Source organism: Anastrepha ludens, chromosome 2 (genome assembly GCF_028408465.1).
Source record: "Anastrepha ludens isolate Willacy chromosome 2, idAnaLude1.1, whole genome shotgun sequence".
NCBI classification, from domain to species: Eukaryota; Metazoa; Arthropoda; class Insecta; order Diptera; family Tephritidae; genus Anastrepha; species Anastrepha ludens.
The window spans coordinates 184,575,118-184,594,819 of NC_071498.1; the positions used below are offsets into that span (position 1 = coordinate 184,575,118).

Consider the following 19,702-nt stretch of genomic DNA (forward strand, 5'->3'; position numbering starts at 1 on the left):
GTGAGCTAAATAAGTGTGCAAATATCATGTTTAGAACTAACTTGAACTACATATGATCTAACTAACTAACTATGAACCAAGTCGCACCATAAGGTCTCTAGAAACATCACGATTTCAGTGCCTCCTAACGTATCTACTTTTTGCAAACATAGTAATTCAGTTATGCAACCAAAATTTACTTACATACATATGTTGAGTATGAACCAAATGTAATTTTTACAAACTTTAGCACCTTCTAGCCGATCCATAAACCTTCGCAAACGTGCTCACAATGACTAGGAGTGCATACTTTATAGATGTTGTGTTTGCAACTACTAGACCGCCGACCGTGTTTTCAAAAATTAGGCTTTGAAGCCGAGCTCTTTTAGGTATTCATTTATCTATGTATATTCTTTCCAATTTCGATAAATACCTGTTCCTGCGGCCGGCGGGTTATTCAAAACCAAAAAAAATATATAAAATAAAACTTGAACTAATCAGAAAGCTAGCAAAAAATTTGTTGAAAACTCCATAAACAACGTACAAATATACAAATTCATATATGCCTTGCGGAATACATATGTAAATGTATGAAAATGGTTGCTGTGTGTACTTTCTTTATAGCTTGTGCGAGTATATGCAGTTTATATCACACGAAATTTCAAATTCACGGCCCAGAAAATAGCCAAATAAAATACCGAAACTAAAAGAAATGCAAAAAACAAAAGGAATAAAAATAGATACATTTAATAACAACCTCAACAGGTTTTGTCATAGTACCTGCGGCTCCGGCCTCATTTAGCATAACACGACCGGAGTCAACAAATTTTTTATTAAATAAAAATTTTCCTAATATCCCTAGCACACATGAATTCATACTTGTCCTTCTCTCGTTTATGTAAATCTGTTTTCTTGATAAGCCAAATTCTCTGCTTTAAGTAGAACGTTTTACACTTTATTTTAGTGTGATTGCATAAATCGTAGATATATTAATTGAAATTTTGTTCGTTAGTCAAATGACTTTTGTTGGAAAAAACTGTATTTTGCTTTCTACATTTCTGCTTACACACAACCTTCGCGTTCACTTCGCTTTTACGCAACTCGAGAAATGTAGAATGAGAACTTTATCAGCGAAGTCTTTGTCATGTAAAATGGGTATATTGCGTAATAGTAACTGCGTTTATTAAATTTGTATTTATAATAATTATACATAGTATCATAATTTACGTTTACGCTTGAAAATTTGGGAGTTACCCAATATTGCACACCGTCTTCTATGTGACGCTTGTTATGAACCGCTGCTGTCAAATTTGTGGGAACGCAAAAGTTTTCATGATAGCAGATTGCTTTGCTATTTGAGTTCAAAACTGTTCAAAAAAATAAAAAAATAGTTAAAGCGATAAACATTGAATGCTCTACAGTGAAGTGCTTACGGAAGAAACCTGATTTTCAGCTTAAAAATTCTCAAAGAGAAATTTCTTAAACTTGAAAAATACGACGATCTGTTTTGTACAAGTAAAAATTGGCGATTTTGCGTCAAGTTGATATATCAATTTGCTTTGAAGAGGCAAACGTTACTTTGAGTATGGTTTTATAAAATTTTACTATAATCCGTACGTTCGTAAAATTACTAATATACTATTGTATATATCTTCGATTAATAATCTGCCATTTCATTTGCCTTACTTTGTGATATTTAATGCCGAACCAATCTTGAGGAACATTTGTTTTTGCCACCAATACATACCGCATTTTGCAGCCGTTGACGAAATGAGGGGAAAGGTAATCACCGTTGAATTTGCACTTCTAAATTATGTTGCAAGATCGGGTGAAAATGAAAATATCTGAACGAAACGTTGTACATGCTGCCCTTGTTCCAAGATAGGTTTGTATGGAAAATAAAAAAAAACAGGCACTAATCACGTCCACCTTCGATACAATTCAAGAATTAGTCATAATTTCAAAAAATACGATATTTCAGCAATTGAAAAGTAAATTTACAAAAATTAAAAAAAAGGTGTGGTACTAATAGTGAGGGGGGCACATACGTGTGTACACAGCATATTTAGAAGAACATGAGCAAAGGGTGTTCTGTTAACTCTGTCTTAATAAATTCATAACCCGAAATTTCTGGTAAAGCTATTGTGTTTTCAATATCACTCCAGGTACATATTATATATTGAATTGTATAAATTTCATTTCTTGGCAGTATTTTACTGTACGCTTACAGTTTTGCCCCTCTGTACAGCTGCGAGCGAATAGTTTTGTGCCATTCAGCTTATGCGCCGTGCGAAAATTATTGAAATTTTGATTTCACCTTCACACACAAGACGTCTTGATTTTTTTATTCAATATAATTTTTACTGCTTGCACTTATGTATGTATATACTGACTGATGTTTGCCTGTATGTACGTAGGCATTTACATCTATTGTATTTATGTACATCTGCATGTACATATTTATATATATTACATATACGTACACATATGTACATATGTGAGCGTCCATTTGATGAGCTCAATGCAATTTGCACATTACTGTCTCTGCTTTTCAATGCTCGTCAATCGCAACAAGTTTATTATCACTTGGAAGTTTATGCTACGAGTATTGTTTGGATGTTTTTTTCAACAGTTTTTGCTGGGGTATTGTAATTATTATTTTGATACTTGTTTCGTGTTTACTAAAGTTAACCATATTTAAATACATAGTTGGAATTCGGTTTAATTGCAATCGACTTCTAAAACACTTAGAAGAATACATACATACATACACACGTATGCAGGCAAAACTGGTTCTGAGCACAAGCCTTATCAAATATGGAAAGGTTTATTAAAACGCGTACATACTCATACACATATGTATTATTATTATTATTTATTTATTAAATTATAATTAAAATTATAAAGTAATATGTTTACTGCACTAGCTACCAGGGCTATCGGCTAAGTCATTACGTGAAATGATTAGTATTACTTATTGTATATTATATACTTATATTTATTTACATACTATACCTATCTATTATAATATCTTAGATTAGATGCGCCATGTTCAAATGTTTTAAAAAGTTGAAAATGAGTTTTACGTTGGTTTCTGATGCATTGGAGAGAATTTCAATTGGGTTTTTATTTGCAAAATATTGCGTGCGTAGATGGGAAATAGCGGTACAACTTAGCAAAATATGACGTACACTTAGATCGGATTTGTTGCAGAAAGTACATGAAGGTGGTTGAGTACACATATGTAAAATAAAGATAAATATTAAAGATAAATATTTAAGACCCGACTGAGAATCTGTATTTTTCTTTCATGCATATCGGATGCAGACTAAATCTGGTTTTTGACACTACTAGATACTGTTAACTGTCCAATAGCTGAATAGGTTGGTGAGGGACTATCATCCGGAAGTGCACAGGCTCGAGACCCCGACCACGAAGCACCAATTGGTAGCAACAGCGGTAAATCTCTGAGTGTATTTCTGCCACGAAAAAGCTGCTAATAAAAAATTATTTACCGTTAGGAATCGGTTTAAATCAACATCAAAATGCGCACCAAAAATAGGAGAATATCCTTGGCTAAACACCAAATAAAGGATGAAAACCCTGCCCTATACATATACATATATGTATGTTTATAATTTTATCAGACGACTATCTATTACTCGGCGCGTCGCTGCCAATGATATACTTGTTGAAATTTAATGATTTATTTATGAGCGTCCATTCAAGAGCTGTAGGATATGCAATATTTTTTGTTTTATTATGAAAATGACTACGTTCCTCCAGTACTCCCTGTTGTGGCGATAAATATACCTGTGCGTCTTTTCCTCTTACTACAATAACTTAATGTTGTATGTCACGAAAATTGGAAAACCCGTGATATTAGTGTGCAGGTTGAAACCAAATGTTGTTGGATTATATTCGTTCGGTACTTACTTTTTGTTTGCTGTGATCACTTACCAATTTCCGATCACTTTTTGGTAATATCAAGACATTGACATTAAATTACAATATTTCGAAATCATGCAATATTTAAAAATTGGTTTGCATGAGAGGTGCCACGCCTTCTTTATCAATACGTAATATGTAATTTAAAAAACGGGACTTTATGGGAAATGCCTTATAAATATTATATTTTATACATCTCTGCGAAACCATAATACTCGACCATGAGAGGTATCGAAACTATATAAGTACAATAATAATGAATTGGTTTATATGAGAACTGCCACGCCTCATTTGCCAATGCCGCACGTTCTTCGGAATTATTCAGGTATTAATATTTTATGTCCTTGTACAAAATTTCTGTATCCAGGCACGAATGGTTCCGAAGATATTGGTTTGTATGGGAGGTGTGACACCCATAGCATATCATGACGATGTAGATAATTTGAGAAAATTTTCGTTTATAGGTACGTCACATCGATTCGGTCCAAATTGCTAAAGAAGAGCGAGAAGAGTGAGAAAAATGGTATGCCAATCGACAAGAAATGTGTGAAATCGAATCAACAATTCTTTATGGCAACATTAAGAAGAGTAAGCATTAAAACTAAAATGTGTATACAGAAATTTTAATATTGATAAACAGCTATTTTTTTTTAATGAAGACAAGCTGTAAATAGACATGATTTTTTATTAATGACAATAATTCACCAGTAAAGTTCCTTAGATTAAAAAACTGTTTGCCTACAAAAAAAATTTGGTTAGGGCTGCCGCCAGAACTGCCAGCAAATAGAACGTGTTTGTTTGTTTTTAAAATAAACGCATAACAACCAACTAAATCGACCCATGTCGCTGATTTTTCAAATTAAAGTGTTTGAAGAGTCCAAAATTTTTCGTTATCTGCTGAAGAAATATGGGAACAAATTCCTGTTTGCATACACATATAGTACATGCCAATTTAGTGAGAAATTCTGGGATACAACAAACCGATGATCAACTCGCAACTTGGAACGAAATGAAATGTCCACTTTGTTTTGCTTTCGTAATTACAATCAACAGGTACAACGTCAGTTGTTGCAAATTCGTGGAATTAATTTGGAGTATCCATTTTTCTCACACGAGCTCCTCCTGCTATTTGTGGCGTGGATTTTTTGGCGTTATTTCACAAAGGAAAGGACCCATGGTATTAAGCCCACTCCGAACGGCAGATATTTTTTGTGACGAGGTTTTTCGTGGAAACTCAGAGGTTCACTTTGGTGTTTCACGGAGATTCGAACTAACGTTCTCCGAGTTCCGAGTGGCACTCACGCACCAACTAATTCGTTTACGGCGCCTATATTACACCCCTTCAAATTATGTTTCATAAAAATGACATATCCACTTTCTGAAGGGCGATTTTATCAACTAGGTCTATGTGCGGCTATACTCAAAAAGCGGTGACAAATGTGCGTCATTAAGATTGTCCAGATTTTGTAATAATTTGTAGCTTTATTGCATAATAGAGAGAAGTAAGTAATAAGTTGTTATTATTCATCATCAAATTACGTTGTAATGTACCCTTAAACTACTCAATTTATATACGTAGAGAACGGACCATAAGTACATACAGATTTTCGGAATAAGGGCCTAAGGAATATACTGTTCAAATTTGGTTGCAATCCATTCGTTCGTTTTTGAGCCACGCTTGAACAAAGAAAATGGCTACATTAGATTACAGTGATCTTCATAGGGTTAACTTCAAATTTTCATATTTAGAAATCACTACTAAATACAAAAGTGAGTTAATTAACGTCTTTTCAATTGCTTGGACTATAATACATGAAAAAGGAAAATACATTTATAAATGAGAATTTTGAAAAATTATTAATAACATATGGGCTGAATAGTTCAGGTCCTAAAAAAAGAAAACACGTCTTTTCAATTGCAAAAGTAGCGCCAATCTTAGGACAATAACTCGTGAACTAATGAGTAAAATATAATTATATTTTAAATTTTTTAAGTTTAGTACGCAGTAAGTACTAAACTGAAAAAGAGGTGAATACAAAATACTAGTGCAACCTATGTGTTTGGCCCAGAACTTTTCAGCCCATGTGCTACATAGTAAATAGACAAATATTTAAGATTGATGCTGAACAGTAGTAAAAATGTTTAGCAGCCAATATACATGCCACTCATACGCAACTATGTGCGTGCAATATTATAATATAATTATTAAATATAAAATTATATGTAACTTAAATTAAAATCGCTATTTATTAAATATAGATCTCAAAAACATTACCAGGCACGAAAAAAATTTAATAACATTAATGAGCGTGGTCTCCAGCTCAATGCCAAGAGAGAATAACGATCAGCAATATTCCATTTCATTTGTTACAGAAACCCTTTTATTCGAGTATTTGTACCGAAATTGAATAGCTCACGTCTGCTGACTACCACGGTTGTCGATCGAGAATACTTACGGACTATTGATATCCCTATTCCCGAATTAGTGACCAACGAGCAAGGCGCACAAGTTTTGTGCAGAGGAAATAAAATCCATTAGCAATTTTTTAGACGTCGGGGAAGAATACGTGTAATAAATTGTTAAAAATGCCTCTTGTGTTGCAAGTATTATTAAATAAATATAGCGTCGATTTTAAAATACTAGCGTAATTCGCAATCAAGTACAAGTGACCTGACATCGTGGCTTTTTGATTTAGTTTTAAATGTAATCAAAATATATTAAAATGATTCCAAATCGCATGAGGTCCTCTATGGAATGGATAGTGCAGCTTCTCTCATTTTCATTCATTTTCTTCAAATATAAAATTCTCAACAACCGATTTTCAATTGAGAGTAATCAATTTTTAACAAAGCATAACACAAATTAACTCTCTATGTTTTCAGTGAATCATTGTTCTATCGAAGCCTTCCTCACCACTATATTTCTTACTTTAAAAAGCTAGACCAGATTTCTATGACACATTTGCTACTTTGAATATTTTGACCACATTTTCCATCCCATCATGCAACACTTAACGATAGTCGGGTAGTGGTGGATCCACAGAACTAACAATAGTTGATATTTATTTCTATAGAGCAGTTAGTGATCAACGTAAATCCGTAGGCAGTATCAGCTCATTCCAATTGTATCATTACTTTTAGGCTTACATAATGCGCTAATGACATACTTGGAGTGCAATATCAGAGCAATATTTATGTACTTATACATATTTATAAAAAGTTGTGCACAAATTTAGTAGTTGCGTCACGTCACAGGGCGATTTTGCTTGTATAAAAAATCAGTTACAAAGTCTACAGTAAGTGGAGTGTTTAAACAAACATTACCAAAATCATAATAAAACACATTTATTATGATTGTTTTATGCAGCGCATTTACACCTCGTTCGTCACGAACAACGTCTGCAAATCGCAACACTTAATAAAAAATGCGTATGTTGTAAAAAGTTTGTGGGAAATGTGTGCTCACCGATGGTGTTTGCCGTTGGTTTTGGCAGAACTACTTTTGTGTTTTCGACGCTGTTCCGAATTTTAGGTATCATTGAAAGTATGCGTACAGTAATCCCATTGAATTAAAGGCTTGCTCGCTTACTTTCGATGATATTGATGGTTGTGTATAGCTGAACAAAAACTATCTGATGACGGTGGCCACCTATTTAAGACCTAATGTCTGAATGCTGTCGTCACCATCTGCACGATCTGTTTCTAGTACATCTGACAAGATCGGCCGATGATCCATTAGTCCCCTATCGTTTTTTAATTTTATAAAAATCTTGTCTTGAAAATTTTGTTGATTAATTTTAATTACCTCTTAAATCAAGGAAACGTCATAAACGCTGCCTCTACTTAGGTAACTGTTTGTAATTGGCACCTGTTTATTCGATCAGAATTTAAACTTTGAGGTCGCTGATTTCAAATCCGATGACAGTTTGTCAAAATTCAAAATGACGGACGCTTGAGCTGAAATCATCAGACTGAACACTGAAATTTATGGAGTCGCTTATCACCGCTATTTTACCGCCATTAGGGGTTAACCCCAACTTATTCAATGTTATTTATTTTTGTTTTTTTAGATCTTACCCATGTGGTAATTATAGTGTAAGATTCAAGCTTTAATTAGGCATAGGTTGAAGTGTCTTACATATCAGGGGTTTGAGTAAAAGAAAAACGATTTTATGGGGTTATCGAAATCCGTAAAGGCTAAAATGTACCTTATGATTGTCAACTGATCGATTTTCAAATAAAATACAATATATCATAAAAAAGGAATGTTACGACGATGTTTGGATTCGATGGTCATAGTAGCATCTACGGTATGTCATGAGAGATTTTTCGCAAGTAACATATTTATCAAGTGACGGTGCGCCTCGTCAATCAATCAGTGTCAACAGACGTGGTGTACGATGCAAACTGTGGTGACCACAAACATTATACAAATTCATAAGTTAGATAAATATCAGTTGATTGTCAAAGTTTTTGCCAACTGAGATCACCTGAGTACGCATTTTGAAAAAAGGAGTGCCGCATTGAATATTCAACCAAACACCTCGCAGAAGAAATGCCAATAAAAGCAAATGATGCGTAAAAAAATGGAAATTCAAAATCAAGCATTTAGAAATTGGAATTCATAAATACTATTACGGATATTTTGTTTGTTGCCAATTTCCGGCTATGTTTTATATCCTCTCAAAAATTTTATGGGAAATGGCAGACCTACGGATGAGTAATTGTGAAAATTTAAAATTTTTGGTCAATAACATTTTTTTTGAGTTTATTAAAGCAGTGCTGTCGAAAACACTCACATTATAAAACGTGTTCAATATCGTTTATGTAAATGATATTAGTTAAGTTTAGTTAATATTGAAAACAACCGTTTGGTGCAACCTATAGGCTGGAGGAATCATCGACCCAGATTTCTTCAAAGACGAGGAATGGCGCCAATGTTACAGTGAATGGCGAACGCTATTGATCCATGATAAACCACTTTTTGATGCCAAAAATTTAAGTCCGTGATCTCCACAACACTTAATTCCAACAAGACGGCGATACTTGGTATACATTCTGTGAAACAATGGATTTATTGCGTCGTCATTTCGGTGAGCAATTTATCTCTCATCTTAGACCACTGGATTGGCCACCAAGACCATGAGATACCACACCCTTGGACTTTTATTTGTGGCATTGTATTGAGGCATTGGAAGCCAACATTACTAAAGTTATTCACGAGATACTGATCGAAGTCCTCCAGCGAGTCATTTAAAATTAAAAATGCTTTAAAACGTGTTCAATATCGTTCATGTAAATACTATTAGTGTGGGGAAAAAGGAAAATCCATTATTTTCTCGGTAGATGGCTGTAGTGATCGACATCTCGTAAAGTATTGATCAAACAATTTAAAGTGTACGCTCGACATTTCACTCTAAAAAAATATTTTGCTGTTTTTTGCTTGTTCCATTCAATTGTGAGTTACAGGATGTTAACAATGGGAGTCAATACATATTACAGTTTTTCTTTGATAAAGGCGAAAATGCATGCCAGGCGGCCGAAATCGTGAATGGTGTTTATGTGCCGATACTGTAACAGCTAATTACGTGCAATTTTGATTTCGTCGATTTCGTTCAGGCATTTTTGATGTTAAAGAAAATGTCAATGATGTGAAAAATGTCGATAAAATCACAGAAATAATCGAAGTTGACCTACATGTTAGTAGTCGTAGCATCGCTCAGGAGCTAAAGATCGACCATTTAAACCATTTGCGCAAAAATAATGGATTTCTTTTTCCTCAACCTAATATATAGTAGAGCACCTAAGATGGACTCTATGGTAGCTATTTCGATTTTTCCAAAGTCAGAGACGCATTCATACGCCGGAGCTACTTGGAGAATTGACATATCAGGGGCTTTTGATAACACTTCCTATGAGGCAATCTATAATGCCCTATATCTAAAGGAGGTACCTGAACCCATCACTAGATGGATAATATTCATGCTGAAATCTAGGACGATCAGCACCGAACTAGGAGGAACAATCAAATCTATCAAAGCCACAAGAGGTTGCCCTCAAGGAGGCGTACTCTCTCCTCTTTTGTGGACTCTAGTCATAGATGAACTTCTCCACAAACTGAACAACCTAGGTTTTCACACTCAGGGTTACGCTGATGACCTAGTAGTTTATGTATTAGGCTGGCATGAGGAAACCATTTCGGATCGCATGTAGCAAGCCCTTACAATAATAAACAAATGTTGCTGGAAAAAGGGCTTTCAATTAACCCATCCAAAACAGCACTTGTACCGTTTACTAGGAGAAGGAACATAAATCTCAAATGTCCGACCCTTAATGGAACAACACTTCAACTCTCGACAGAAGCGAACTATCTTGGCGTCAGTCTTGACAAAACCCTTACGTGGAATTCCCATACTGAGAGAGTTACTTCAAATGCCACAAGGGCATTCTTTGTCTGCACAAGCCTTTTTGGTAAGATATGGGGACTAAACCCTAGAATGACCTTCTGGACATTCACCACAGTTGTGAAACCCATTGTCACTTATGCATCCTTAGCATGATAGCCAAAGGTCAAGCAAAGAACTGCTTGTAACGAATTAAACAAACTGCATCAGGGGCTATGAAAACATGTCCCACGGATGCATTGGGTGTGCTCCTGAACATACCACCGCTTTCAATCTTGATTGAAAGCCAAGCTCGCTCGAGTGCCTTAAGATTAAAAGGTATATCTGAACTTAAAAGTGGGGATATGAAAGGACTTTTAAAGATCTTAGAAGGCTTCGTACATAGTCCCATTCTTCATGGGGATGATATACTATCACCCAAACCAATACTCTCTTCAACATGGTAACACTAGGCTGGAGGACATGAGGGAAATGAAATGGCTGATGACCTTACAAAACAAGGAGCAAATCTGCAACTTACTGGTCCTGAGACTTTCTGTGGACTCACCAAAGGCCATATTAATGAATCCCTTAGGAAATGGGAAGAAAGAAAATTTGCTGCACACTGGCTAAACTGTGCCGGTCAGCGTCAAGCCAAACTGTTCCTAAGTCCCAACAAAGGAATATCTGACAAGCTTCTCTCACTAAGCAGGATCTTAACAGGACGTCTTTTAACAGGATATCTTACAGGTCACTGCAGCCTGAGGTATCATTTAAATAATATTGGTCTATCTGAGACCAATGTCTGCCACTTTTGCGAAATGGATATAGAGAGCTCAGAACATGTCTTTTGTGAATGTCCTGCGTTGGGCAGACAGAAACTTCATCACCTTGGTGGTATCGTAGTATCTGCATGCATCTTTGGAACAACAAACCCAAAATTGTGCTAAAATTTTTAAAAAGCCTAAAACTCTAGGGTTACAAAAATAGGCCTTTCACAATGGATCAGCTCTGGTCGCAGTGCGTAAGGGCCTTCTAATAATAATAATAATAATAATAATACTTGGAGAATAATATTTTGAGGATAACTAGCCTACAGTCTGTGTCAGAAGAAAAGAACCGGTTTTTTTCTTGTACCTTCAAGATATATTTCGTTCTGCTTTTTACTGCATAATAGTCGCACTCAAGGGCTACGACGCCAGTGCCAACTCGGGTTAATATCGTTTGAAATTTTCCGTAATTTTTATGGACACATTCGAAAGGGCCGTATTATCTTACGCCGCGGCTGCAAAATCAAAAAAGTTTGTTCTGATGTGGAATCGGCGATATAAGGTGTACAAAAATGTTAATGACTTTTCCGAGAGCGGCTTGAAGCGAGCGACGAAAAAAAAGCAGGATAAAGTGATCGTCCAACTTTTTAAGCGGGACCCTTCTGTCCGACTACGGCAAGTACGATCAGTTCCTGCTAAAAAGCTAATAAATGAGAGTATCAACACCATCGAACTGCTCTCAGAAAAACACATTAAGAAACAACAAAACCAGAAAATGGCGTCACAGTATTGGCCTGGCCTTCCCAGTCCCCAGACGCAAACCCCATTGAAAATGTGTGGGGAGCTATGAAAACGCATCTTGCCGGAAGGCCAGACCACGTAAAGTGAAAATATCACGTGCGTCAAGTTCGCAAAATCTCGTCCTGTTTGTCGACGAGCTGCGCAAAAAAGCTGGATCAAAGCATGGAGAAGATGCCAGGGTATACTCGACAACGATTAAGACTACACGGCTTATTGAATAATTGCGACTCGTAGTTTTGTACATACTTTCATGTAAAAAAATTTGAAATATACATCTTTTATACTTCATGAATAATCGCGGCTCTTTTTTCTGACACAGACTGTATATCATTTCCAGTAAATTCGTCTTCATATAAGGGAAAGTACCTTCAACCGTTCCGGAGATCAGAGCGATCCGGCATAAAAAATACGCTAACAAACATTATTATTATTTTTAAACGGTCTTATTATAAGCATATTCTGTTACACCCCTTGAGTCATAATCAATCACTATTTTGTTTTAGTTGATTAATTAATTTATTCATCGGATTTTATTAATAGAATGTTATTTTTTAAGCTTGGTTGAAATTAATTCATTTGGTAATATATTTATGTGATTTTTGATTGTCAATAGATGTATTTTAATTTCAATCATACTTTTTTCTAGTTCCCGCTCCAACAAACGCTTCATTTCCCTATTATGGTGCTAAAATTGGGGCATTAACACGGCTGCATCATGGAGTTTCAGGAGATGTATACGCCGTTGACTCTCGCACACTTTTTATTAAGAACTTTAATTATGATGGCGAGGCACCTGGTAAATTTAGATACATACATACTTATACAAAAATTCATTTAGAAAATTTTACAAATATAGAATTTTCGAAAATTGTAATAAAGATAATAAATAAATATGTTTTAATATACAAAATTGACATTAAAAATTGTTGTTCTACGTAGCTGCCTACTTCTACGTAGGCAACACGCCCAAACCCAGCAACGATGGAGCTCAACGCCTGCGTGATGAGCGCGGCGGGGACACTGCACTCACTCGCCGATATCGTAACAAAGACATAACACTTCCGTTACCCGATGGTAAAACACTGCGTGACATTAAATGGTTTTCAGTGTGGTGCGATGAATTTGCCGTTAATTTTGGTGACGTTTCCATTCCGAGTGACTTGGACTTCCCTAGACCACAGAAGATCGCATCCCTGAAGGGCGTGCATGCAGTATCCTCTGATAATATTGTAATTGTTGATGCGCAAACACTTTTAATACCTAACTTTAGTTACGATGGGGAGGCACCAGGTGAGTAAAACAAATTTTATTGCATCTTAAATTTATAAATTTTCACATGGTGGTCCATATAGTATTTTAGTGTTAGGAAACATTTAACGTTGTGTAGCGTTTATAGAAAAGAAGCCAAAATAATATGTTCTTTCGTGTGTATGCTGCTACAACAACAACATCCAGGATAGTGGCAATTTAGTGTGGGTTTTGGAGCAATGGCATCTTTAGCCGATTTGTCTTTGAAAATGCTGCTCAAAACGCCATTTCAGTCAACCGTAATCGCTTGACTTTCGGAAACGAAATTGAAGACATAAACTTGGACGACCTTCAATGTCATACAACCCATGGCGCAATCAGCCACCCCGGGGCGGCAGTTTATAGCCGTTAGACTTTTTTGTGGGATGCATTGAAGGGCTGATATTCTGCAAACAATCCATTAATGATTCAGGTCTTTAAAACGAATATCAAGCAAGCCATTCATGAGATGTGAATCCAGCTGAGACGGCCACATGAATGTTGTCCCATGTTGTATCCTATGGAATGTTTGCTCTTTCGGATACACCGCAAATAATTGATTTTTGGTCATTTTTTTAATTAAAAAATACTATATGGACCAGTCTGTGCGTAAATGTGTGTGTACAAGGGCTTAGTCAGCTAACCACAAAGGGGATGGGGGACGAAACTTTTTCTAAATATTCCAATCTATTTACAATAAATTTATAAACATATTTATAAACATATACATTCTGCCTCATTTTTAACAGCCCACTTTTTATAGGCACTTAGCAAACATAAATCTTGAAAGAAAAAATATATTTATAGTATTTGTTAATTTTAAAAAGAAATTTATTTATCATTTAGGCGAGACTCCGTCGTATCAGTTGTCTACCAAGTCATTACTCTTATTAGAGTGCTGGAAGAATGTTCCATTGTAGTTGCATTGCAGAGCATTATAATTTAAGCAAAATTCGGCTGCTTGCTTGATTTCTCATAAGAACCGGATTCGTATTTTTCTGGTTTTGACAAGAATTGTACCACCATTCCATTCTTTATACCCTCTAAATTATAAAAAACTTCGTCATAGCAAATTGTGGTTTGAGCATGCAACACCAAATGATAATGGCGGTTGCCCCTTGGAAGGCAAATTTGAGTGTATTTCTGTATTTCATAAGACTCTAGACTTATCCATTTGCAGGCCCGACCAAACACCCAATAATTGTGCAAGTGACAATTATATACATATATACATACATATATAAATAAATAAGTCAAAAAGGATAATTTGCTCTGTTTTTCCACAACACTCGGTATGGTAATTCCAACCCCGGATGGGAGAGAAACTCAAGCTCGGGCCACCGGGCCTCTGTAACGTGTTCCGAGCGAAGATAGCCGCAATCAAAGAAACAGCTTATTAACCGCTCACTTATGTAACAGCAATCAGGGTATTAAATATCTATTCCGACAGCCCTGGACTCGATAATGGTGCTGCGCATGCCTGTCTCCCCTTTTGGCCGCATCCGAATTCTTTGATATTAGACTCATCAGAGTGCTTAGTAACAGGGACACTGCTGGGTGGATAAGCCAGCTAGACAGAGGACCTGTAAAGTGATTTCCCTTTGACTGCTTGTAGGTTACTCCTGGAAAGGTGTGCGGTTTTACCAGCCATTATACGGGGATACATATACTCGTTATTACTTCGAGTCGTTTTTGTGGATACTGTTGAGGGATGATCAGTCCTACCTATTAACACCTATTGATTGGTCAATCGATAAACATCCCACACTGTCCTCTCTGCCGTGCTCTTTCCATGACCTTCCAGGTTTCCAATTGGAAATAAATGACAAAGGTATTATTAAAGAAGGTTTAATGGGTCTTATATGTTGCTATCATGTGAAGGGGGAAACCGCCTCCTAATGGAATGCCCGTGTCTACATACTTTTATGTGTCCTTTTTTTATAACGCAATTATATTTGCTTAAGACTTATTTTATTTTTATTTCTTAATATTGCAGATGCAAAATTCTGGGTTGGCCGCGGGCAGCGGCCTAGTCCTCAAGGGCTTCGTATACCCGATGAGAATGGCAAAGAAATTCCACTTCGACGCTACGATCGCAAAACTATTGTGCTCACTCTACCCGACGATTTGACTATTTTCGACATAGGGCACTTTGGTGTGTGGTGTGAGGCTTTCACCGTCGACTTTGGTCATGTTCGTATACCCGAGGGATTGAACGTGCCACCGTCCCTGAAAATGCTTGGGATTAGTCCACAGGTAAAAAAGCACGTGCATGCATTACGTTTAACGGTTTAAGACGATAGCGTAGAAAAGCTGTATTGCCGCACTGCTAATTATAATGTTTTATATTCACTTCATATATTTAAACAGTGAAACTTCTCTATCTTAGACTTCCCTAGCGATAATTACTGCATAATAAAATGGTTTAAGGCAGCAGAGAAAGGTTTTTTCAACAGTGAATGGTATCATAGTTCTCTGATGTGACAGTATGTACTTAGTACTTTACACGACTGAAGTTAATGAAGCCGTTTAGATAGTCTCTAAAGTGATTACAGTAATACATATTTAAATTATACATGTATCAACTATCCCTAAACTTTATTTCCTTCTCTAATCGATGAAGCAAAATGACTACTTTAAAATCATAAATCACAATCCCTGCGGTGCATGTTTGTTATATTGCAACTTTATTGCCACTAGAAAAAAACATAGACGATATATTGGTTAAAAACAGAGACCGTTTTCTTAAAAATAACAGGTGAAAGAAATACATTCCAATGAAATTAAGTTAAATTAACCCACTGTAGGAACTCGTTTGGGTTTTTTTTAATACACATCCCAGTTTTTCGTATCTAACCTCAAGAGAATACTAACGAGGTACTGGGCTTTGAGCCATATTGTCGCCTAATTCTTTATAACCTGTAGAGATGAGGAAGAGGTAGGATCCACCCATAACTTTCTCACAAATTAAATGCATACCGTGGAAGGATAAATCTTCTTGGAAATTTATTGTTTATTTATGTAATTAATTAAGCCATGGAATACGTATGAATATTTTTAAAAGCTATGTACCCACTGGATGATGAAGGGGTATTCTACTAAATATTACTGCGCAATATACGAGTATAACGCTCGTTAGGACATATATCTCTTTGAGAGGGTAGAGATATGATACATTTCTACTATAATGAAAAACCATGTCATTCAGGAACATCACAAATAAGAATGCTAATACAAGAGAGGATTTTATATTCGAGTAAATGTTAGCCACAGAAGAGCCTAGGCCGATTTATTAGCACTTTTGAGCTAATTGTAAAAAAATACACATACATGTACGTACTTATATGTAATGGGTAAACTCACAGCGTAAATACTTTTTTAGCTTGACTTGCAAACAAATTTTAAACAAAAACCGCTTACTCTGTTCGACTAAATTAGTTGATTTATTTGTAAATATTAATGCAGTTTTCAATTCAAATCAGTTTATAACATATTGTATAAGTATAAGTAAATTAAACCAAATTCCTTGGAAATTGAAAAGTATTTATTTTAATCAGATTTTTTGAATTCGATATTTTGAATTTTTGGGATCAGGATTAATAAAATATAATCCTGAGGATATTAAACATACCGAGTTGGCGGGACTTGACAGAATAGGCTGTAACTTCTTTTTATTACGGCAGCTCGACTTATTCTACCAAAGAATTTTTCTAAAATTGTCCTATTTTTATTATCCTCATTCAAAGGGGTTATATGATGGAAACTCCGTTTAGTTCTCCGATTTTATAGCTAAGTTCGATATTTTCAATATAGTTTAAAACGGTACAATCATCTGAGCGTATGCTTATATGCATTCACAATGCTACAATTAGCACTTAAGTTGTGCCAAAAAAACTAAAAATCTTCAAATATATAACGTTATACACAATATTATAAAAGGTCTTATGGACCCGAAAACTTATGCATCACTCACGGTGGAGAAAATATAGAAGGTGACTCATACAACCAAGATCATTAGTCGTTTTTAGATAATATATTCCCAAGGCTTTTTTTTTGCCGTAAAAAAACTCAGACCCTCGGACCAGTACTCTTTTCAGCAAAGTTGATCCTTGAGGTAACATCTTTCGTAATTATTAGCACTTGGTCCTGTTGAATAGCCAGTTACTTACTAGAAGGCTTACAACGATTTTATCTTATACTATTTTTCTGTGTTTGAAATTGTGAGTCATGGCTTCCTAAGAAATTGGTAAATTCAGAACCCAACTTTTTGAGAGTATTACATCATTTTGCCCATGTTTTTATGTTTGAATTCAAAAACTCCTTCCACTTCAAAAATTAATATCGAATGATATTTTTGAGTGGTATGGTAGCACAGAACCATAACCTGTTTAAACAACAGACGGCTAATATGGTAACAAATTATAATTTCAAAAACTGTAAAGCGCGTTCAGAATGCTTCAGTCGTGTAAAGAAGTTACTTGAAGAATCTTGCTTGATACCATCGAAGCCAAACTCATTTGCGGTCTTTGGGGAATTCTCGGTAAAGAAGTCTTACTATAGATGACTTAATTATGTAATACATATGTACGCACGTTTTGGTATGTGGGTGCAGATGTGATACGCGAATTCGCCATCTGGAAGCACATTCGAAAATTATTTAATTTTAATATTGCGTATACGCATTGCCATTTTACAGATATTAATTATTTATTTACATTTTACAATAAAAATTAAATCAATTTTAATATAAAAATTTGCCAAACTAAACTATGTTCAAAGAATTTGATTATAATTTGTTTTCCTTTTATTATTGTATAAATCTTTGTTTATAACAGTTTGTATGCGTAGGTAGAAACATGTGAAATACTCATTTATAAGTCAATTAAATAAATATATATATATGTATATTTCATGAAAATGTATAAAAATGTGTTTTGAATAATATTTTTCACTTTTTTGAGGATTATACAAAATGAAATTTTTCCATAACTAAAAGGAGTACGAAATAAACATGAATTTGAATAAATAACATATTGTTTATAGATAATAATACACAAAATGAATTTAATAATCGAATATACTGATTTGTTTTTTGTTTGTCAAAATTTTCTGTCATTTGTATATATGCTTCTTTTGTTTCATTATGTCATTATTCACTCCGATCCTCTGTTCATTTTCTCTAAAAGATGTTGGTTTATTTATCTTACTAACATTTAAAGTACTTAAACTCTTTTCTATGCTTAGTTCAGTTCAAATTTGTAAAATACTTTCATTTTGTATGTTCAGACATCAAAAAAATGATTAAATTGTTCAAAAACACACAAACTTTATTGATATCTTACTGGATTCATGGAAACGCGATCCATTAATTACCATTCATAGACTGAATGGGCCAATAAATTTACCAGTGCATACATACATATACTTTTGAATTTTTAGAGTTTCATTTCACATAAAATTTTGTACATATATAGTATATGTAATTCATCAGTGGCAGTCGCTTGACAACATAAAATGTTTGTACTCTATTGACCTAAACTAAATATGTTTATTATAAGAGCCTAATTTTTGTATAAAACACCACCAAAAATATAAAAATAATTAAAATTTATTGTTTAACTATTTACGGAAACAAAAATACGATCTATTCAACATTTTGTACATGCATGCATATATATATATAACGTTTGATAGTGAAAATTTTAAATATTGAGTGAGCAAAACTTCCCTTTTTTGTTATTGCCGTGAAGTTCGATGTATTTCTGCAAGCTTTTGAATCAATACGGCCCCCATTGGCCTCGAATTTTATTGTTGATCAGCAGGAGTAAGAAGAAAACATTGCGTACCAAATCAGAACAGATTACTCATTATTTGGACGTTTTGAATGCTATAAAATGCATGTCTTTGAGCCGATTCTTCCTTTGGTCTCCCTTATTATTCCAACCACTTCTGGGCAAACAAATTGTGGTGTCACCTTGGCGACGTGCCCAATCATTCTGCCATAACAACCGAAGTGTTTCGATCCCTAACGACTTCTGTTTGGCTCATCGTAAAATATCCATAAAGTCGTCGCCTCTTCCTATCTTATATATGTACATCTTTTGATGTATCGCGATTAAATTTTTCTAGCAAAACATATTATATATTCTGGCACAAAAAGCAATTTTTAACGACTTTTACGAACATATTCGTAGCAACGCATCAACACAATTTTTAATATAGACATATTTACAGAACTTTTAATAATATTTGGTCCTCCATTTTTATTAATAACTTCAAAAATACATTTCGGCATTGATTTCACAAAATGAAGCTTTCTTAATAGCCACTACCAAAGTTTCTTTTTACAATGCTTTTGTTTTTGAGCAAAGTTTAAAGCATTTGTCTGTGATGCGTTTTCAGCACGAGCTTGCACACCGGTTTTTCCATTTTACGTAATCAGTGTTGCGTAATATGTGTGCGATATGCCTGTTTGTCACTGCAAGACCCAGTCGAATTAAAACAAATTTCATGTTATAGGTTGATACAGGTTGA

At 34.9% G+C, this 19,702-nt stretch overlaps 1 protein-coding gene across 3 annotated transcripts in view; it reads left to right on the forward strand.

Moving 5' to 3' along the window:
• Positions 1-19,702, forward strand: part of LOC128856114 (protein Skeletor, isoforms B/C) — a 39,541-nt gene that overhangs the window by 6,387 nt on the left and 13,452 nt on the right. For all 3 annotated transcript variants that reach the window (XM_054091506.1, XM_054091505.1, XM_054091504.1), the window contains 3 exons: positions 12,528-12,677; positions 12,821-13,171; positions 15,165-15,424. In XM_054091506.1, the coding sequence (XP_053947481.1) occupies positions 12,528-12,677; positions 12,821-13,171; positions 15,165-15,424 (761 nt within the window). The remainder of the gene's footprint in view (positions 1-12,527; positions 12,678-12,820; positions 13,172-15,164; positions 15,425-19,702) is intronic.